The sequence below is a fragment of the Muscardinus avellanarius genome (assembly GCF_963383645.1).
Source record: "Muscardinus avellanarius genome assembly, chromosome: 11".
In the NCBI taxonomy this organism is placed as follows: domain Eukaryota; kingdom Metazoa; phylum Chordata; class Mammalia; order Rodentia; family Gliridae; genus Muscardinus; species Muscardinus avellanarius.
In genome coordinates this window covers 109581593-109600363 of record NC_137797.1, presented here as the reverse complement: position 1 = coordinate 109600363, position 18771 = coordinate 109581593, and the positions used below count along the sequence as shown (strand labels likewise).

The window sequence follows — 18771 nt, the reverse complement described above, 5'->3', positions numbered from 1 at the left end:
ATACTTCTTACTAAAAAGGAACAGCTTCTTTCCTAGGGAACAGAAACTATTTACTTACGGTATGTTTTGCTACCAAAAGGCATTCATCTATGTCCTTCCCAATCAAGGGAAAGAAAAACATCTATGTACAAATCTTTCATTAACACTTACCTAATTTTGTTTTACCTAGGAATGTCCTCATGTTCTCACAAATGAAAAGCCTTTGCAAGTTTTGTTTTTTGTTTTTTGTTTGCTTGTGTGCATATGTGTGTGTGTGTGTGCGCGTGTGTGTACTTGTGTAGTTTTAAGAGTGCTCAAAGTTACTTGAGGTCTCAGGGATATTCCTTTTAGAAACTTTTCTTCTTTTGTGTCCTTCCTTTCCAAGGACCCCCCAAACTGATTTGGGGGTCCAGTAGGGGAATATAGACCACCCTAAAAACAGAGTGTTAGGGAATAAGGACACTTGTACTGCTAATAGTTAGCAGACAAAATGGGTTTCATCACCACGTCAGGGTCACCTAGCCATAGGCAGACTGGTAGCAGGGACAGACACAAAATTTGATCCCAGCAGAGTTGTGTTTTTCTCCACTTTCTCTTTTTTTCTTTCAGAATGACTTATATAAGGAATCCCTTGAAGCACATGCAAATTTACAAGACCATGGCTAATTCTTCTTCTCTCCCTGAAGACCCACCTCTTGGGTGCATACTAAATAATTGAAACTATTTTGAAGTAGAGACCTTAAAGAAAAAAAGGCTTATTCTTTTTTCTGTAACACAGCAGGGATTCAATATAAATTATTATGGGCTGGATAAATATGGCCTAAAATGGGATTTTAAGTCTTAGCAGTATAAATAATCTTGATTTGTTCTGTAAGGAAGAAGAGAAGTGAGCAGAAGTCCTAGATGCTCAAACTTTTATGGCTTTGTAGCTAAGCTGAAAGTTGCATAGGTCTTATGAGATCTGTTATGCTTATGTTACCCTTGAATCAAATACGGATGAACCGGACCCAATGGAGATCCATGTGACCATATGCTTAATTGAGGGAATGAGGGGATATATGACTGAATCAGTTCATTGTGATGAGATCAGAGAAATAACACAAGCTAAGTATAAAAATCCTGCTTTATTTCTGGGATGCTTAACTGGTACCCTCTGGAGATATACTCATATTAACCCAGACTCACATGAGGGCCAGATACTATTAAGGACTCATTTTAGTAGCAAATGATCCCAGAAATTAGGGAAACATTAAGCTCCCAAAACAGATAATTGGGAGTTCAAACTCCCATTGATCAACTTTTAAAATTGTCCTTTGAGGTTTTCAACAACAGAGAAAAAACAAACCAAAATATTATGGAATGGAAAGGATGGATGTAGGCAGGAGAACAAACCTAATTACTTTCCTTGACACTGGGCAATAAGCCCCTGTCCACTCAGAGATATCCAAAGCCTTCTATGCACGGGGAATGAAATTTGAGGCCCGGCAATTGCTAGGATTGTGAAAATCCTGGGCATTGGGTCAAAAGCTGCCCTGAGCAGTCCATCTACAGGTATATCTACATTTGAGTGTTCCACCTCTGCAAAGAGGGGAACATTGGAGATGTGATTGCTTTCACCTTGAAAAAGAGAAGAAGCCATCTGATCCTATCATGGCTGCCCTGGAAGACTGAGAAAGGTTCAGAAAGGCACCCTCTAATCGGGTGGAAATCACAATAGAGGTGCCTCAGGTAACTCTTGACATGGCAGGTAAAGATATCTCTCTCCTTCCTTCCTTCCTTCTACTGATAATTAAACTCAGACACATTCTACTTCTGAGCTAACCCCAAGCCCAATTTTATTTGAAACAGAGTCACTCTACATTGCTGAGGCAGTCCTTGAACTTGTGATTCTGTCTACCTATCCCTAGTACTGGGATCACAAGCATGTACCACTATGCCTGGGTAATCAAATTTCTCTTGGATATGGGATTTTTTTTTTTTTTTGCTCTGCTTGTAATTTTTAGAACCCTTTCTAAACAAACTTGTATTATAACCAGTGTTGATGGCACCCCCAAGGCCAAAGAATTCATGATGCCTCTAATTTATAGATTTGGAGAAGTAATTTCTACCCAAGCCTTCTTGGTTATTGCAGAGTACCCTACTCCTTGGTTTGGAAGACATTTTTAGCTTCTCAAGAAGTAAATCTCCATTTGGCACCAAAACATCCTCCCCCATTCTTAGGTCCATTAATAACAAGCTCAGCATAAACTGGAGTATATCTGTGGATATTTTGTCTAGAGTATATCTTGGAATTTGGGACATTGAAGTTCCAACAAAGGCAATTAATGCTCAGCCTTTTTCTATTCCATTAAAAACACAAAAAAAATTTCCCCCACAGGCAGCAGTATCCTATTAAACCAGAGGCCTGTCGAGAACTTCAGCCTCTTATATTTCTTAAATATTGTCTTTTAGTTTGATGTCAGTCCCCACGCAATACAATCTATCTTTCCGATGTTAAATCCAAATGGAAAATATTGGTTAGTTCAAGATCTAAGGGCCGGTAAAATCTGTAATCTCACTATATCCTATCGTCATTCCTAGTCCACATACTATTTCGACTCAGATGCCAAATGGCTCTAAATGGTTTACAGGTCTTGATTTTAAGGACATTTTTTTCTGTATCCCATCACATCCAGATTCACAGTATCTGTTTGCTTTTGAGTAGATGTAACCTGAGAGCATGGAGACTGCCCAATACACTTTACATGGTGCTGCCTCAGGGCTTCAGAGACAGGCCCCATCTATTTGAGAATGTTTTAGCAAGGGAACTAAGATCTTTAACTCTTAAAAGGGGAACTCTGCTCCAGTATGAGATGATCTACTCATTTACAGTCCCACTAAACAGGACTTTGGTGGCAATACTGTCAAAGATCTGAATTTTCTGGGAGCCACAGGATATTAAGTATCTCCACACAAGGCTCAGATTTCCCAGAAAAAGGTAAAAAAAAAAAAGAATCCCTTTTAAAGATAGAACTGTACTTTGCTTTTAAAGATAGAACTGTTGAATAGGCAGCTTAGAGCCTTCCTGTGGATGATTGGATTTTATAGAATCTGAATTCTCTATTTTGGGTTTATAGCTAAACCACTTTATGAAGCCACACAAGATCCTGATTATGAGCCCCAAGTAGGCAGGAAAATAGCAAAAGGCCTTTTAAAAACTCAAGGTCTTATTTTTGTCTGCTCCAGCTCTGGGAATCCATGACTTAACCCATTTTCCCCCTATGTAGTCGAAAAGCAAGGTTGGGCACTGGGGGTTCTCAGTCAGAAACTCGGGGATATCCCATGACCTATGGCTTATTTTTCTAAAGAACTGTATCCGCTATCATGTGGATGGCCTGGGTGCTGGAAAACTGTGACAGCTACGGCATTCTTGGTGGAAAAGATTGCCAAGTTAACTTTAGGACACTCACTAAGGTTAAAATCCTCTACCAGGTTTAGGGTATTCTTAAAATTAAAGAGCATTAAGAGAAAACTGGGGGACCACCAACGAAATATCAATCCCTCTTGTTAAAGTCTCAATGCATTACTCTCAAGGTCTGCCAATCCCTGAACTCAGCAACTTTTCTTTCCATCTCAGGAGATGGAGATAATCTGTTCTACACTTGTGTGAAGACTCTAGAACAGGTTTATGCCAGTGGGAAGATCAGCCTTTGACTAACCCTCAAGGGGAATGGTTTGCAGATAGCAGCAGCCTCATGATTGACGGAACTCCAAAGTAAGGCTACGCAGTGCTTAGCCTTCAGGAGGTGATGGCGGCAAAGCTGCTTTTTCTTCCAGACAGCTCAGCACAAAAGCTTGAGGTAATTGCTCTCACCCGACCTTTGCAACTGGGAAAACCCAAATGAGTTTCTATACATAAACTCATCTACATGTACTTTCTTAATTTTTCATGTTCCTGCTGCCTTCTGGAAAGGGGACTCTTACCAGAGACACATCCCCCCAACAAGCATGGACCTGACATTCCCTCTGTTTTGAAAGTGGTGTGGCTGCCTGCACAGATAGTGGTAATGTATTGCAGAAGACACTGGAAGGGCAGTTCCTCCATAGTACAGGGAAATGGAGAGCAGATAAAAGTGCTAGATGAGCAGAACTACAAGGCATTTCAGAAATGTCTCTAATCCCTTTCACTCCAAACTTAAGAGCAAGCCCATTCTACACTGAAAATGAAAAGCAATGGCGAATCATGGTGGATACAAACTGAATGAGGCTTATGTTAATCCATGGCATGACACTGAGTCTAATCTATCCCAAATCACAGAGACATCAGAAATAAAAAAGGATAGTGAAAAATATTTAAAGTAGCTAGGAGTGGTGGTACACGCTTATAATCCCAGCTTCTGGGAGGCTGAGAAAGGAGGATCCCAGTTCAAGGACAGCCTCAGCTACTTAGTGATGCCCTTTGCAACTCAGTGAGACCCTGTTTCAAAATAAAGCATAAAAAACAGGGCTAGACATGTAGCTCAAATGTATCATGGCCCTGGGAATGAAACCCCAGTACCGCAGAAAAAAAAAAGGAAAAAATTAAAGGGATAGTCTCAAAATATGGGATGGACATATTGGATACACCCCCTATGGTACAGCTCAACCAAAAAATCTCTGCCAGGAACAAAGAAATCACTCTCTTGATTATTTGAGCAATTCTACCCATAAACTGGGATGAATTCATAAAGAATTGCAATTCTAATCCTAAAACAACTCACTCTAATCCCTGTTTAAATGTGTCTGGTGATAGACAATTTATTACTTAAGGCATCTTATCCTATTTTTGGATACCTTTTGTATCAAGAATTTCTTTCTGACACTGGCCTAAGCTTCATCTCTGATAGCTTCTGGAGATTGGTAACATCCATACCCTTTTGGGGCTCCATGATTTTCACACTCTTATTAAAAAAGAAGTTCACAATCTAAACAGAAAGCTTTTGGTTATACCAGTGGAGGATCAACCCACACATGTATTGTAGTGACTTTTTGGTGAGTCTATTAACTCATTAATTCATTTATTATATAAATGAATTTATCATATTAATTAATCATATACAATGAAATGCCTATTTTTAAGCTTTTATATACTATTGCCACTAATTATATTGGAAAGTAAATGGCTTTAATGAAGTGTATATTTCTCCATATAAATATAAACTAGCTTTTGTTGTGATTAAAAAAATCTGTAGAAGAAAAACATGTCAAGGGTCTTCCTAATGTCTCACTGAATCATTCTATATCTCAATATCTACTCCTAAAATCTTTGCAAATAACTTTATCTTCAAGTTCTATGATTATAGTCTATGCTGATTTTTACACATATCATTTTTATGTTCTGATTAAAACTGGCCAGTGTGCTTTTTAATAAAAGCATGAATATGAAATCGAGTAATCATATTTTACAACTTTTTGAAAGCTTGGGTGTATTCATGAGCAACCTGGAAGTGTAGCTTGGTTACCTGTTCATAAAATTCATTGACAATACCCTCTGTCCACTGAAGATGTAGTTCTTTACACTTCGCTGGCCCGTTAATGTCGGCCAGCTTTATACACATCTGACAAACCAGTAGACGGTCATTTTCATTGGTCCAATCTATTCCAACATCATCATTAACCTGTTTGAGAGAGAAAAGGAAAATATTGTGCCTCAATGAAAACAAAAGCTGAACAGAAGAAAACACATAGAACGTTTATTGTTTTTCTACTAGGTAGAGGCCAGAATAATAATCAGGAACTTAGGTACTGAAAATGATGCTCTTAGAGATGGGGTGTAGCTCAGGAATAGAACACGTGCCGAGCATGAGGCTCTAGGATCGACATGCAGCAACAAGAAAAAAATATTGCTTACATAAATTTAGCAGTAAAATAGACAAAAAGCAAAGTACTGGACATTGGATAAAATGACTACTCATTATGAAACTGATAATACATGCTGTTTAAATTCAACCTATCAATTTCTATTAAAACCATAAGGCTAAAATGATAAATATCTTCTTGAGTTAATATTTGGGCATTCATATTTATTGCATGACATTCCGCTTCAAGTTTATTATTTTTACTACTGTCAGGTAATCCATGTTAGTGTACCATGGGGGTGAGAGTATATCAAATCAAACAAAAAGCATGCTAAGAACTTATTACTCCTCTGCACACAGTATAATATACTCACACAATAACTCAAGTTCCTAGGGAATTAGAGTCAGACCAATACCATATATGTCTGCGTCTAGCTAATCATTCTATTTTATCTTCTCAGTTGTCATAAGAGCATTGACAAAAAATACTGAGTTTGGTTTAACACTGTGACTCTATAACATCTTACAAGGTGGCCATAAAATGAAGACTAATACAAATCTAGTTTACCTTGGCATTAAATTTGGCTACGAAGTCAAAGTGTTTCTTCAGGTCAGTGGCCAAAATGGCTTCAATGACCAGGAAACGGAAGTGCTTGAATTCCACATGGTCGAGGTTAACTAAGAAGTTATACTCTGGCCGGGACATGAAAAGATTCCATGCTGCGGCTGCGTGGTGATTCTCCAGAACTGAGCGATCGTTGTACAGCACCGCCTAGGGAGCCAGAGGGGGAGAGCGCAGCTGTTGAGTCAGAAAACAATCACAACCACAAGGCTACTGGAGAATGTGCAATGCTTTAGAAAACATCTCTCATCTCTCATCTCTCATCTCTCTTTCTCTCTCTCTCTCTCTCTCTCTCTCTCTCTTTCTCTCTCTCTCTCTCCCTTCCTCCCTCCCCCTCCCTCCCTCCCTCCCTCTCCCTCTCCCTCTCCCTCTCCCTCTCTCTCTCTCTCTCTGGAGCAAAACAATCTGTGAGTACTGGTTATAAGAAACATCTACTATTTACTGCTGTACTTTTCTTGGTTAAATGACCCTTTTCATAATATAAGTTACTTTCCTTGAAAGTTTTTCCCAAATAATTACAAGTGAGGGGCACTAGCCTATCTAAACAGAGTTAGTTGTTCTTAAAACCTTTTTTTCTTTAGATTTCTTTGCAGGGTGCATGTATGTAAACATGCACACATGCACGCGCATGCACGCACGTGCGCGCGCACGCGTGCACACACACACACACACACTGCAAGGTATCTGAAAAAAGAATGACCTCCTCTTAGTTAAACACATCCAACTGTTGAAAAGGATCAGAATCCCCAAGAAGCTCACAATTTAAAACATTTCAATCCCAAACCAGTTATGGAAAATATCATCCTTTATCTAGTAATTGAAGATATATAGTTAACATTTATGTGTTTTATAATTCACTAATATGGTTGAAGGATGAGAGAGAGAGGGGGGCAGGCAGACAGGCAGGCTTGAAAACTCATGTAGGAGATAGACCATAAAGAGAAAAGAAGCCTAAGAATAGGAAAAACTAGATATGAATATCAACATTGTAGTAAATAAGTACAAGGACATGTGTAAGAAATCTGAAAAAATAATTATGTTGGCAAGACAATCTGTGCCTATCTTCAGGAACACTAATTCTGGTATATGAAGAAAATGTAGAAAGAAGATGAAATAGGTAATCAGAGAGAAAAAACAGAATATACTTTATTGTATATAGACTCAAACATGATTGTAGCATCATCAAGAAATGAGGTTGAGGAAAGGTAAAAGGTAAGATAAAAATACAAAGAGGAAAACAATGATCAAATATAGGAGTAGCCTTCCTCTAGATCCTCTAGGAGGAAGAAGAGGCGGTCTTCAAGATGTTTAGTAGCTTGAGTCTCACTGGCTGATTGAATCAAGGCATCCTGCATGAGTTGAATTGTATAGATGGAGATGCCTAGATACTTAGTAATGGGCTTTTGACTTAAATATATACTGAGGTGACTTTCTTAAGTTATTCATCATTTTCAAAATCTACATTGGCATCTGTGTTCATGTAAAAGAAAAAGCCCTCAAATGAGTGAAAGAGATTGACAAATCCCTACCAACCAATAGATTTACCTTAAGAAGCATAATTACCGTCCTGAATACACTTACAAAGAAGAGGATTTACATACAAAGTAGGCTTACATTTTTTAAAGTCCGAGAAATATTTGATTCTCTAATCTTTTCAGAAAGGGTCATTTGTATTGGTTGCCCTTTTTGTCTGTTTGTTTGTTTGTGGAGGAGGTTCATTAGCATGAATCCAACTAGATTTCCCCTATGGGTAATAAGGTTGTGCACCTGCCATGAGTATCTTGGAACAAACCATGCTATCTTTTCAAAATTAGCATCATCTGGAAGAATTTTATCTGAGCAGGAAGTACTACTTGGGTGCCTGTTAGGAATCAAGTTTATAAAATTAATTTTCTCCAGAGAAGTCTTTAACCTGAATTATTTTTCCTCATTAAATGTAAAGATTTACCTGGGGGGCACTCGTGGCGACCAGGAAGGCGTTTGTCCTTCCCGGATGGTCATAGTCATGCATGGCTGCCGCCACGTACAAAGCCATCAGTTCTAAGGCGGGGATGTTCCCAGACAGACAGCCGTATTTATCATCTGGAACATTATACATTTTGGAAAAAACATATCCCATGTGTCCGTGGGAGAAACCACTGTCAGACTCTGATGAAGGGGAAAAAAGCGACAGATATTTGTAGAGATTATTACACTGATAACATTTGTCTTGAGTTCCTTAAAATCAAAACCCCACGAGTTCCAGTACTTCACGCGGGAGGCACAGACGTCCGTGGCACACACCTGAATCACTTGCGGATCCGTGGTCATTAATCACAGTTGTGAGGCCTGGGATGGGCTGTGTGGTGAGGTACCACACGGCGTGCAGGACATCCGTGGCGTGGATTCTGTTGTGATCTGTAACCAAGGCAAGCAAGTGGTCATCAAGGGTGAACTCCTGGGGCTGAAGACTAACAGTGCCATCTACTGGATAAAGGTTTCCTCCAGCTGGTTGAGGACTCCATAAAAGCCAGCCGCGCTCTCGAGCAAGCACTCTTCCATAACTCCATTCATGTCTACTGCAACGGGAAAAACACTCGGCACTCACTGTGCAAGCAGTGCCTCTGGTGGAAAATCTGTGCCCAGAGTCTACCAGAAACATACATATATGCATGCATGAACACACATGTACACATAGCACCCCCATACATAAACACACACACATGTGAAATCACTACACATATCTGTAGTGCTTACTTTTTGAGATTTCCTTGTGTCTTTATGGGACTATACAGAGGACCAGGACAAGATAAATTGCCATGAAAGGCCTCAGCCAGATCCAACTGATGGTTCCTACTACCTGACATTTCATCTCTGACAACGGCATCGAATAACATATTTGAGCAGGACGGAGCACCAATCTTTAGTATTGGTCCCCAAATACTGCATTAAAGGTGGATAGCCTAGCAATGGCAGGGAGGGTAAATCCACAAAGCAAAATTCAGAGCCCAAGTCAATCATATTCTCTGATCCAGAAATGAATTTTGAAACATGTTTCTAATATGGTAAGAAAGGAGAATCTCTTTGGGCAAAAATGTAGGGAGTTCAGCCATTTGGGAGAATAAAGATGGGAAAACCCAAATCCCCTGGTCATGACGGCATCATGAAGCGAGGGGTATCATCTGTGTGGACAGTGCAGCTTCCTTTACACCAGGACAAATGCCCAGTGTGGGTCCGGCTTCTCTGCCTAGCTGAAATTCTTCCAAGGTGTTTTTTTCTCTTGTTTATCTTTCCACCATAACACTTCATCGATTTTATTATGCCATTTCTGACCATTCTTGGGGTCTGGCTTTAAGTGACAACATTTAGCACAATCACAGAAAATAAAACCCAGTAATTAAGTCAAGGGAAAGAGTTTAGGCTTCAGAAGATCTCCCAGAGTGCTTTCCTAGAGACATTCTAGGGTCCCAAGAAGGAAAACAATGTCCTGTGTCACTGCTAGAGGCAAATGCATGACCTGTATTATCATTGAAGGGTGTTTGTTTTTTTTTCCAGAACTGAGGATAGAACACAGGGGTATTCTACCTCCAAGCTTAATACTCAGCCCTATTTTTCATTCTTATTTTGAAACAGGGCCCCACTGAGTAGCTGAGGCTGGCCGTGGACCTGCGATCCTCCTATCTCAGCCTCCTAAGTATTGGGATTATAAGTGGGCGCCAACACACCTGGCTATTGAAGGGTGATCTTATGAATATCACGGTCTATATGGCCAAGCATAGACCATCCCAAATGATACAAGCCATCACATCAATGATAGCTTATAGAAAAGACAAACACAACTGTGTTTTATGTCTGTGCCTGTGTCCTGTACACAGCTATCGCACTAGAACTTTCTAGATTACCTGCTGGCCTTGTCTCTGTGCTGATATTTTATGCATATTTTATGATATTACACTGGTTGAGTTCCTTAAAGAATAAAATCTTATTTCTTTATCTTAAAAATATGGGGATAACAGTGGCACCAATTTCATATTACAACTCTGCCAGTAACATAAGGGCATATGTTTTAATGTGCTGATACACAGCAAAGTATGTATTTATATCACATATATACACATATAATATATACTATATATGTTGCATGAATATTATTCATATAAATATTATTCACATAAAATATGGTGCTGTGGAACAAGAGAACAGATGAGTTCAGATCACGAGCTTTCTTCCAAAATGAATAGTGGGTTCCTCGGAATAGGATTGAGGAGCTCAAACAGAAGCTGTCTGAAGCCCACAGGGAGGCAGAGATCTCCCAGAGTGCTTTCCTAGAGACATTCTAGGGTCCCAAGAAGGAAATAGAAAACAATGTCCTGTGTCACTGCTAGAGTCAAATGCATGACCTGGGCAGCGACCCCCTGGCAGAGGAAGAGACTGGCATCCGGCTAGAGGGCGCTACTGTTGGACGCCAGCTTCTGATTTAGATTTGTTTTCTCCTGTTGAAAACTGGGAAATTTTTTAAATAAAAGAAACCTATAAATTCGGGTTTAAAAATCTACAAGATTTGACATCAAGTTCCAATGCTCCTGGGCAACAGAGGGAATCAGAAGCAAACATATGAAAACAGAAAGGGGAGATGTACAAGCCATCCCTAGTATGCTGTAAGGTCAAAGAGCCCAGGCCTGTGCTTAGCTTTGCAAGGGTGGCCAGCAGTGGTACGGGGTGTTGGCCTGTGGAGTTGTATTCTGCCAATCCGGGCACAGCCGAAGCACAGGCAGCAAGATTCTGTAGGTAATTTTACAAATTTTCATTGAACAATCCATCTTAGTAAATTGTGTGTGTGTGTGTGTCTGTGTGTGTGTGTGTGTGTGTGTGTGTGTGTTACCAAGGATTGAACCCAGGGAAATTCTATCTCTAAACTACACCCCGATCCTTTTTTAATCTTTTCTTTGAAACAGGGTCTTGCTAAATTGCAGAGACCATCTTTGAACCTGCAATCCTCCTGTCTCAGCACCCAAAGTACTGGGATTACAGGCATGTGTCACCCTGAACAGCTCCATCTTAGCAAGTCAGTGCTGAAAATATTTTTTTTTAAAAAGGAAATCAACCAACCTCCTTTTACGAGACTAATAAAGTCTTGATTTTACAACTAGGTACAGGGTATGAAGGGGGGGAAAACCGGGCTACTTTTATTTTGGGAGTTTAGATTTCAAAAACACCTAATAAGACACCAGCTCACCACATCCCGCTACTCATTTGCAGACACGTGTCAGGCTCGATGTGTCTGGGTCTAGGAGAATTGCTGTGTGTCATCACTTAAGAAGGACGGAAATCACTTGCCACTTGGCAACCAGTGACAGGCTTGTTAAGCGTTTGCTTGGCGTGGACGCTGTGCAAGTATCACGCGCAGTTGCCCGAGCACCCAGAAACAAAGCTAGCCAGGTGAACATGAGACGCTGTGAAGGTTTCTCAGGACAGATGAACCTGCCCGGACATTCCTTCGTGGGCAAACCAAAGTGAGACAGGAGGAGATCGTGAGACCAAGGAGCTGCTCCACACATGCTCTCCCCGTCAAATCGTTACGTTTTTATACCCAAATATATAGTTTTTTTTTTTTATTTAAAATTCCATTTGGGCCACTGTGAACCTCCTGTCTCAGCCTCCCATGTCCTGGGATTGCAAGCGAGTGCCACCCTGCCCAGCGGAGGAGTCCATCTTTAAATGGCAGAAGATGGCTTAACCACAGGTAAACTCCTAAGGAATTAAGTCGAGGACCCAGAGCGGGGTTTGTGAAGCTCTCCCAAGAGAGCTATCCTAGAGGCATCCAGCTCCCAAGAAGGAAACTGAGACCGGGTGCCCCGTGTCACTGCCGGAGGAGAATGCACGGACAGCGTGGTCCTCCAAGGGCAAGTTTATGAAAACTGTGCTCCATATGCCCCAGCGTAGCACGCCCCTTGTAGAGAGCTTAGATCGATCCCATAACAATCACTTCCGGGGTGTTCTCTGCATTCCTTAAAGGTGAACAGTGAGAACGAGGGGTCCCCAAAATAGGAGACTCCACTTGAAAAAGGACAGTCTTTGAAGTTAGAAAAAGTGTCCCCAAAAACAAAACCCAACAACAACAACAAAAGTAAAATTTGGATCTGAACATGAGTGAGAGCTGACGATCTCCCAAGGGAGCCCGCTGAAAGGCCTATGGACACCTCCCTACTCCACAAATACATTTCTAGCATACTACTAACAGTGAGGTGCCTTTATTTACTTGTATACCCACTGCAACTTTAGTAAATTAATTTCCTTCCTTCTTTCCTTCCTTCCTTCTTCCGTCTTTTTTCTTTTCGTTTTTTCCTTCTTATTTAAAATTTTTTTTATTAGTGCATTATAGTTATACATCTGAACGGGGTACAAGCTGGTGGAGGCACACATGCACACATCACTCATTTAGTCCTTCCTCAATTCCCACCCACTCCCTCCCCTCCCTCCTCATATCTGGCTTAGTGATTGACTTTGATGTGTTTGTAAAGGTACATCATGTACATTAGGCAATTTTTCTCTCTCCATCCTTCCTTCCCTCCCTTCTCTATATCCAGATTATGTAATTTTGAGTCAAGAGTTGTTGAAGGTATACTTAGAACTATGATAAAAGTTGTTTCTAGCTGGCTGTGGTGGCGCACGCTTGTCATCCCAGCATTTGGGAGACTGAGACAGGAGGATCGTGGTTCGCGGCCAGCCTCAGCTACTTAGTGAGGCCCTCTGCAACTCAGTGAGACCTTGTTTGAAATTAAAGAATAAAAAATAGGGCTGGGGGTGTAGCTGAGTTAGAAAGCCCCTGGATTCTATCCCCAGTACTGCAAAAACAAGAACAACAACAACAAAAAGTTGTTTCCAACAACTGTCATCTTAGAGCTAAACCAACCCAGTTTCTACTTTGGAATCTCATATTTATTCAATTATTATGACTTTGTCTAAATACGGCCATTAGAAAAACAATCATTAGGATTAAAAGTTAAAATTAGTCACACAGCAAATTTGCGTATATGCTTCTTACACTAGAGGAAAAGCAAAGCTTTTACTACATACCCATATTAGTTTAAATGTAGACCAGCAGACGTAAGATGCTATTATTTAAAAGCAATCACCAATTCAAGCTATAGCTTTTCTGAGAGATTTGAATAAATACCTTCATGGAAAGTGTCTGGGACCTTTAGTAGAAGCAGTAGGCTTAATTTACCGATTCTTTTCATGTGCAAGGAAGAAGTCACAACTTCACAAAAATATTATTAGCTTCCAGCGCATGAAAGTGGCATAAAATAACAATGTAAAAATAACAATAAACCTTGGAATCTATAAACCTTATTCCCACCTGCATACTGGCCATCTTTTACCACCGTTTAACGAGACCCACCCTAAAGAGAGGTCGGTCGTTATGGTACCAGGGGTCTAATATCCGTTCAAACCCCATAAAACATGGCTGTGCCTGATTTCCTCACTGCAGTACATTGACCATTACTCTGGAAATGCAGTCGTTGGCTAGCTGCTCTTTGGCACTTGCAGTGGTTCCCTTTCTGTAAACGTTTATTTGTGTAAGTCCTTAACTTTTCAAAAATCATGAACTTCTAGCCTGGGCATCCCGGAGCGAGCCTTGGAAAACTGGGAGCAGGAAGATGCTTTCCAGGGACCCCCCCACATCTCTCTCCCAGTTTCCAAGGCCCTACTCAGGCTCCCCCAAGGGCAGGGCTGCGGTGCTCCTCTTTCTCCCATTCTGATGGTCCTCTTCATCCTCATCTTGCCTTCCCATTCTCCAGCAAAGCTGCCTGCAGCTATTTCCCAGGCCCTCCTCTCACACACCACCGGCTGTGCACTCCACTGCAGGGGCAGGTGGACGGCACCTTAAAGGAGATACTATAGCTGAGCACATAAGGAGCCTAACTGAGGGGATGGGAGGGGAAGAGGGAAACTCCCTAACGCACATGATGGACTTTCACAAGCATATCAAAGCCAGTCACTAAGCCACACGTGAGAAGGAGGGAGGGGACGGGATGGGGCGGGAATTGGGTAGGGGCTAACTGGGTGATGTGTGCATGTGTGCCTCCACCATCTTGTACTCCACTGAGATGTATGACTACAATGCACCAATATAAAAGAATTTAAAAAAATAAGAAACCACATCTCATTAGGGGAAGCCAGCACTCACTTCTGACATCTGCGCACTACCTAGATCCATATGTACACATTTTTTTTTTAAAATTTAACTTTTGGTAACTACAAAAAGACATGGGCTTTTGAAGTCCAAGGGGCATAAAAGCAAATTTAATACCCCAGACTGAAATTTAAAACTGAAACATGATTGGAATAACACATTTCTAAGACATGCTCCGACCAATACATTATTATCTTTACATTCTGTACTTACATATTTTTATTCTATGTCTGTATATATGTATGCATGTATTATGTATACTAGGGGTTGAACCCAGGGGCCTTCTACCTCTGAGCCACACCCCCAGCTCTACTTTTTTTTTTTTATTTTGGAGCAGGATCTCACCAAAGTTGCAGAGGGCCTCATTAAGTTGCTGAGGCTAGCTTTGACCATGCAATCCTCCTGTCTCAGCGTCCCAAGTACTGGGATTACAAATGTGTACCACCACACCTGGCTAATATATCATTTCTTAATATTTTTCTTTCCACTTATTAATTCCTGTGAAATACATAATTCTTACACTTGGGCCACAAAACTGTGGTGTGGCCTCGGGGCACTTTCTCTAGTTCCATGATTTCGTAACACTGTAAGGTAATTCTACCTGTGTATTCTGACTGGTGGTACCTGAAAAGCTACATATTAAAAGTAGATTTCATTATTACATATGGCAAACATTCTTACAATACTCAAAACTTGAATACTTTACTGTGCCTTCTCCTCCAATTTCCACCCTTTCTAGATTTTTTAAAGTGTTTCTCACCAGTTTTCCAATGTCTTTCCTTTTGTGCTGTTAATTAGATCCTCACTTTTCAGTCCCTGGAAACACCAGTCAGATTAATCTCATGTTGAGAAGACTTTCATAACTAGTGACTTAACTCTTCAGATATCATAGCAAGTTTTCACCCAATACAAGAAGCAGCATACTAAACGAACAAGAAATTTAGTGATTTGTCAAACAGAGTTACTATGAGGCAGGCATAATTAGAACCTCTGTACGATCACCACCTCTTTTGACCCTAACAACCCTGAGAAGCGGATGTTCCAGTTCCCTGGCTTCTGGATTAAGGAGAGAGGAAGAGAGGGTAATGAAATCCAGATCCTCAAATAGAGGTTACACGAAGGAGCTAAACTGTAACCAGGCCTTCTCTCCCCGAGCTGAAGGATGTGGTCCTACTGAGTGTCTGCTACTCATAGTTCTGTGCTGGACACCTGTGACCCAGTGTTCTGTCACCACCACCAAAACGCCAGGTCCACTGATACTTACACGGAATATCCCGGTATCCAATCTCCAACGCATGAAAATAATTCATAAATTCTCGAACCGGGATTTTAAAAGCTTCAAAGAGGCCCATATCTTCAAAAAGTCTATAGGAGACCTGTAATATAGGAAGACAAAAACCTTACCACACATCCCTCAGTGGAGGAGACATAGAGAAGAGTGGAAGAAAGTGTGTGTTCATTCACCCCGGTCATTAATTACTGGTGGAAACACTGGGGAATGATAATTCAAGTACACACTGAGGATGTCTATGCAACGAGCCTCATGGCTCCTCACAGCCAGAGGTGTGTGTAATCTACATTTATGGGTAAAGGCCACACATGCACCCAAGAAGTCACCACCATCAACAACAACCACAAAAACAGCATATATTACGGCAATGCACTAGGCCCTAACTGCACAGTCCACACATTAAGCACTAAATCCAAGCTGAGAAAAAGCTTTAATTTGGATGAATCCACTTAATAAAAGCAGACCAAGCTTTCCAGAGAATAAAAGGGTCAGATTTGGGCCTCTTATTAGTGAAGGATAAAGGGAAGGAAATTAATTATGGAGAGAAAAGGGCTGTCTTCACTAAAATATAGAGAGGAAGAAGGTGTGTTTCAATCTGGTAGAAGAAAGAATTACCTCCCCTCATCTGCCTTCTGCTCCTCCAAAGACTTACTTTTCTTCCAGTCATTTTTACAGCTCTGATGACTCAACTCAATTAAAAACCTTTGGAAATAATTGCTGAGCGTGTTGTATAAATGACAGGAAAAGTAGCTAACATAATGAAAGTGCAGGAAAATAGAGAGAAAAGGTGATTGATGAGGCAGTGTAGAGGGGGGGCCGCTCACATGGCCGGACTTCACATCCCGAAGCCACGGAGCTGCTCCTGATTCAGGAGACTTTGAGAAATTACTGTCATTCTTTCTTTTCCTTGTCTGCAGTCCTTCTTAAAACGGTCTTAAAATATTTCCTCTATACCTTCAACCTATGCTCTGTAGCTGAATGCCCACCTTTTCTTAGTGAATTCAAATCTCTTATAATTCAATAACATTTCTTTCATTATATATATCCAGAATCTATCAGTCACACACATTACACCTGTGCAAAGATATATACGCATACACACATTAAAAGCTAAAAAAAGAATCCATTCATCTAATATATACTTATTGAGTGTGTATTATGGGCCTTAAGATTCTCTATGTCTGTAGCACACACTCTCCCCCCCGCTCTCTTGCTTGCGCACTCGCTCTCTCTCTCTCTCTTTAAATAAAGATTTCTTCCTTCTTGGGCTAGCAGAGAAGGTCCAGAAGCAATACAATAGACATCAGAAATATGTTGTATATTACATCAGAAAGTGAAAAGTCATATGGAAAAAAAAGTAGAGAAGGAAACAGGGTTTTATTAGATTTCACTCAATTGCTGAGGCTGTCCTTGAACCTGCCATCCTCCTGTCTCAGCCTCCCACATAGGATTACAAGTGTGTACCCACCATGCTCAGCTAAAGTCAGAATTTAAACCATGCATGTGGGTTTCAGATTTTGAATCGCTATCCGCTCCAAATACTGCTGAGGCTATTTGGAACTGATGTGTTGGGCTGGCAAATACCTAGTTTCCTATGATTCACTTCCAAACATTTCACAGATGCACTGAAAAATGAGCCCCGCAGGATATTTTAGAATATGACTTTAAAACAGGAGTCTTTTCATAAAAAAAAAACTGTTAAAAATCAACCATGCATATTTTTACATATGGTCATTCCAACCTCATAAGTAAAGAAAAAAGATTAGCTGGGTAAATACTGGTGACTGAAAAGAGTAAACAGTATTTCAGAATCTGCAGGATGTCCTTTCGAATCTTTTAAAATAAACACGATAATCACCAAAAGGCACGCGGTATCTCCAGGCCGAGAGGTCCTTCCCTTTGCACGTCTGTCTCTTACAAAAGCGTTTGAAGTGAGGCTTTGCTGTGTAGTCCCAGCCAAAAGGTGGTTTCTTGGAATGTCCATGTTAACTCATTTCAGCTGTTCTAAGGTCTCACTAAAGCGAGGGGTGGGGGAGCTTTCCCATAACTGAAATTCCCTGATTTTTGAACTTCAAAACTCAAATCAAAGGGGGGAAAAACTCATAAAGTTCTACTTAGCAAGGCAAACGCAGCTTCATTTCCTCAAAATTTGTTGTTTTGTAGACTGGGCAGCCAGCAGCCTAAGAGGACCAGGGAGTGATGATACACGTTCATTCCCTGAGCCACGAAGGTGACTCTCATGAATCAGAGGCAATCCAATTGCTGATTATCCCTAATCTTTCTAATGTCTACTGGTATCTGTGACTCTTGAAAAACATTTGGGACTGCAGGGGTGGAGCTCAGTGGGAGAATGAGAGCTTAGCATGTGAAAGGCCCTGGGTTCAAACCCCAGCACTGAAGGATGATGATGATGATGATGATGATGATGATGATGATGATGATGATGATGGTGGTGGACAGGAGGAGAAGGAGGAGGAGAAGAAGAAGAGGTGAAGGAGAAGGAGGAGAAGAAGAAGGAGAAGGAGAAGGAGAAGGAGAAGAAGAAGAAGAAGAAGAAGAAGAAGGAGGAGGAGGAGGAGGAGGAGGAGGAGGAGGAGGAGAAGAAGAAGGAGGTGAAAGAGGAGAAGGAGGAGAAGAAGAAGAATAAGGAGAAGGAGAAGAAAGAGGAGGAGAAGGAGAAGGAGGAGAAGGTGAAGGAGAAGGAGAAGGAGGAGAAGAAGGAGAAGGTGGAGAAGAAGGAGAAGGAGAAGGTGAAGGAGGAGAAGGAAAAGGTGAAGGTGAAGGAGAAGGAGAAGAAGGAGAAGAAGAAGAAGAAGAAGAAGAAGAAGAAGAAGAAGAAGAAGAAGAAGAAGAAGAAGAAGAAGAAGAAGAAGAAGAAGAAGAAGAA

The 18771-nt window shown here is 40.9% G+C and overlaps 1 protein-coding gene across 1 annotated transcript in view; it reads right to left on the bottom strand.

Annotated features, from left to right (window-relative positions):
* The window catches only part of PDE3A (phosphodiesterase 3A), a gene marked incomplete at its 3' end in the record, with an annotated part of 264961 nt that overhangs the window by 7899 nt on the left and 238291 nt on the right, over positions 1-18771 (bottom strand). Inside the window, exons 10-14 of the mRNA XM_080706218.1 lie at positions 15858-15969; positions 8701-8814; positions 8366-8565; positions 6364-6567; positions 5460-5615 (exon numbers count right to left, since the gene is read on the bottom strand). Of these exons, the coding sequence (XP_080562344.1) occupies positions 5460-5615; positions 6364-6567; positions 8366-8565; positions 8701-8814; positions 15858-15969 (786 nt within the window). The remainder of the gene's footprint in view (positions 1-5459; positions 5616-6363; positions 6568-8365; positions 8566-8700; positions 8815-15857; positions 15970-18771) is intronic.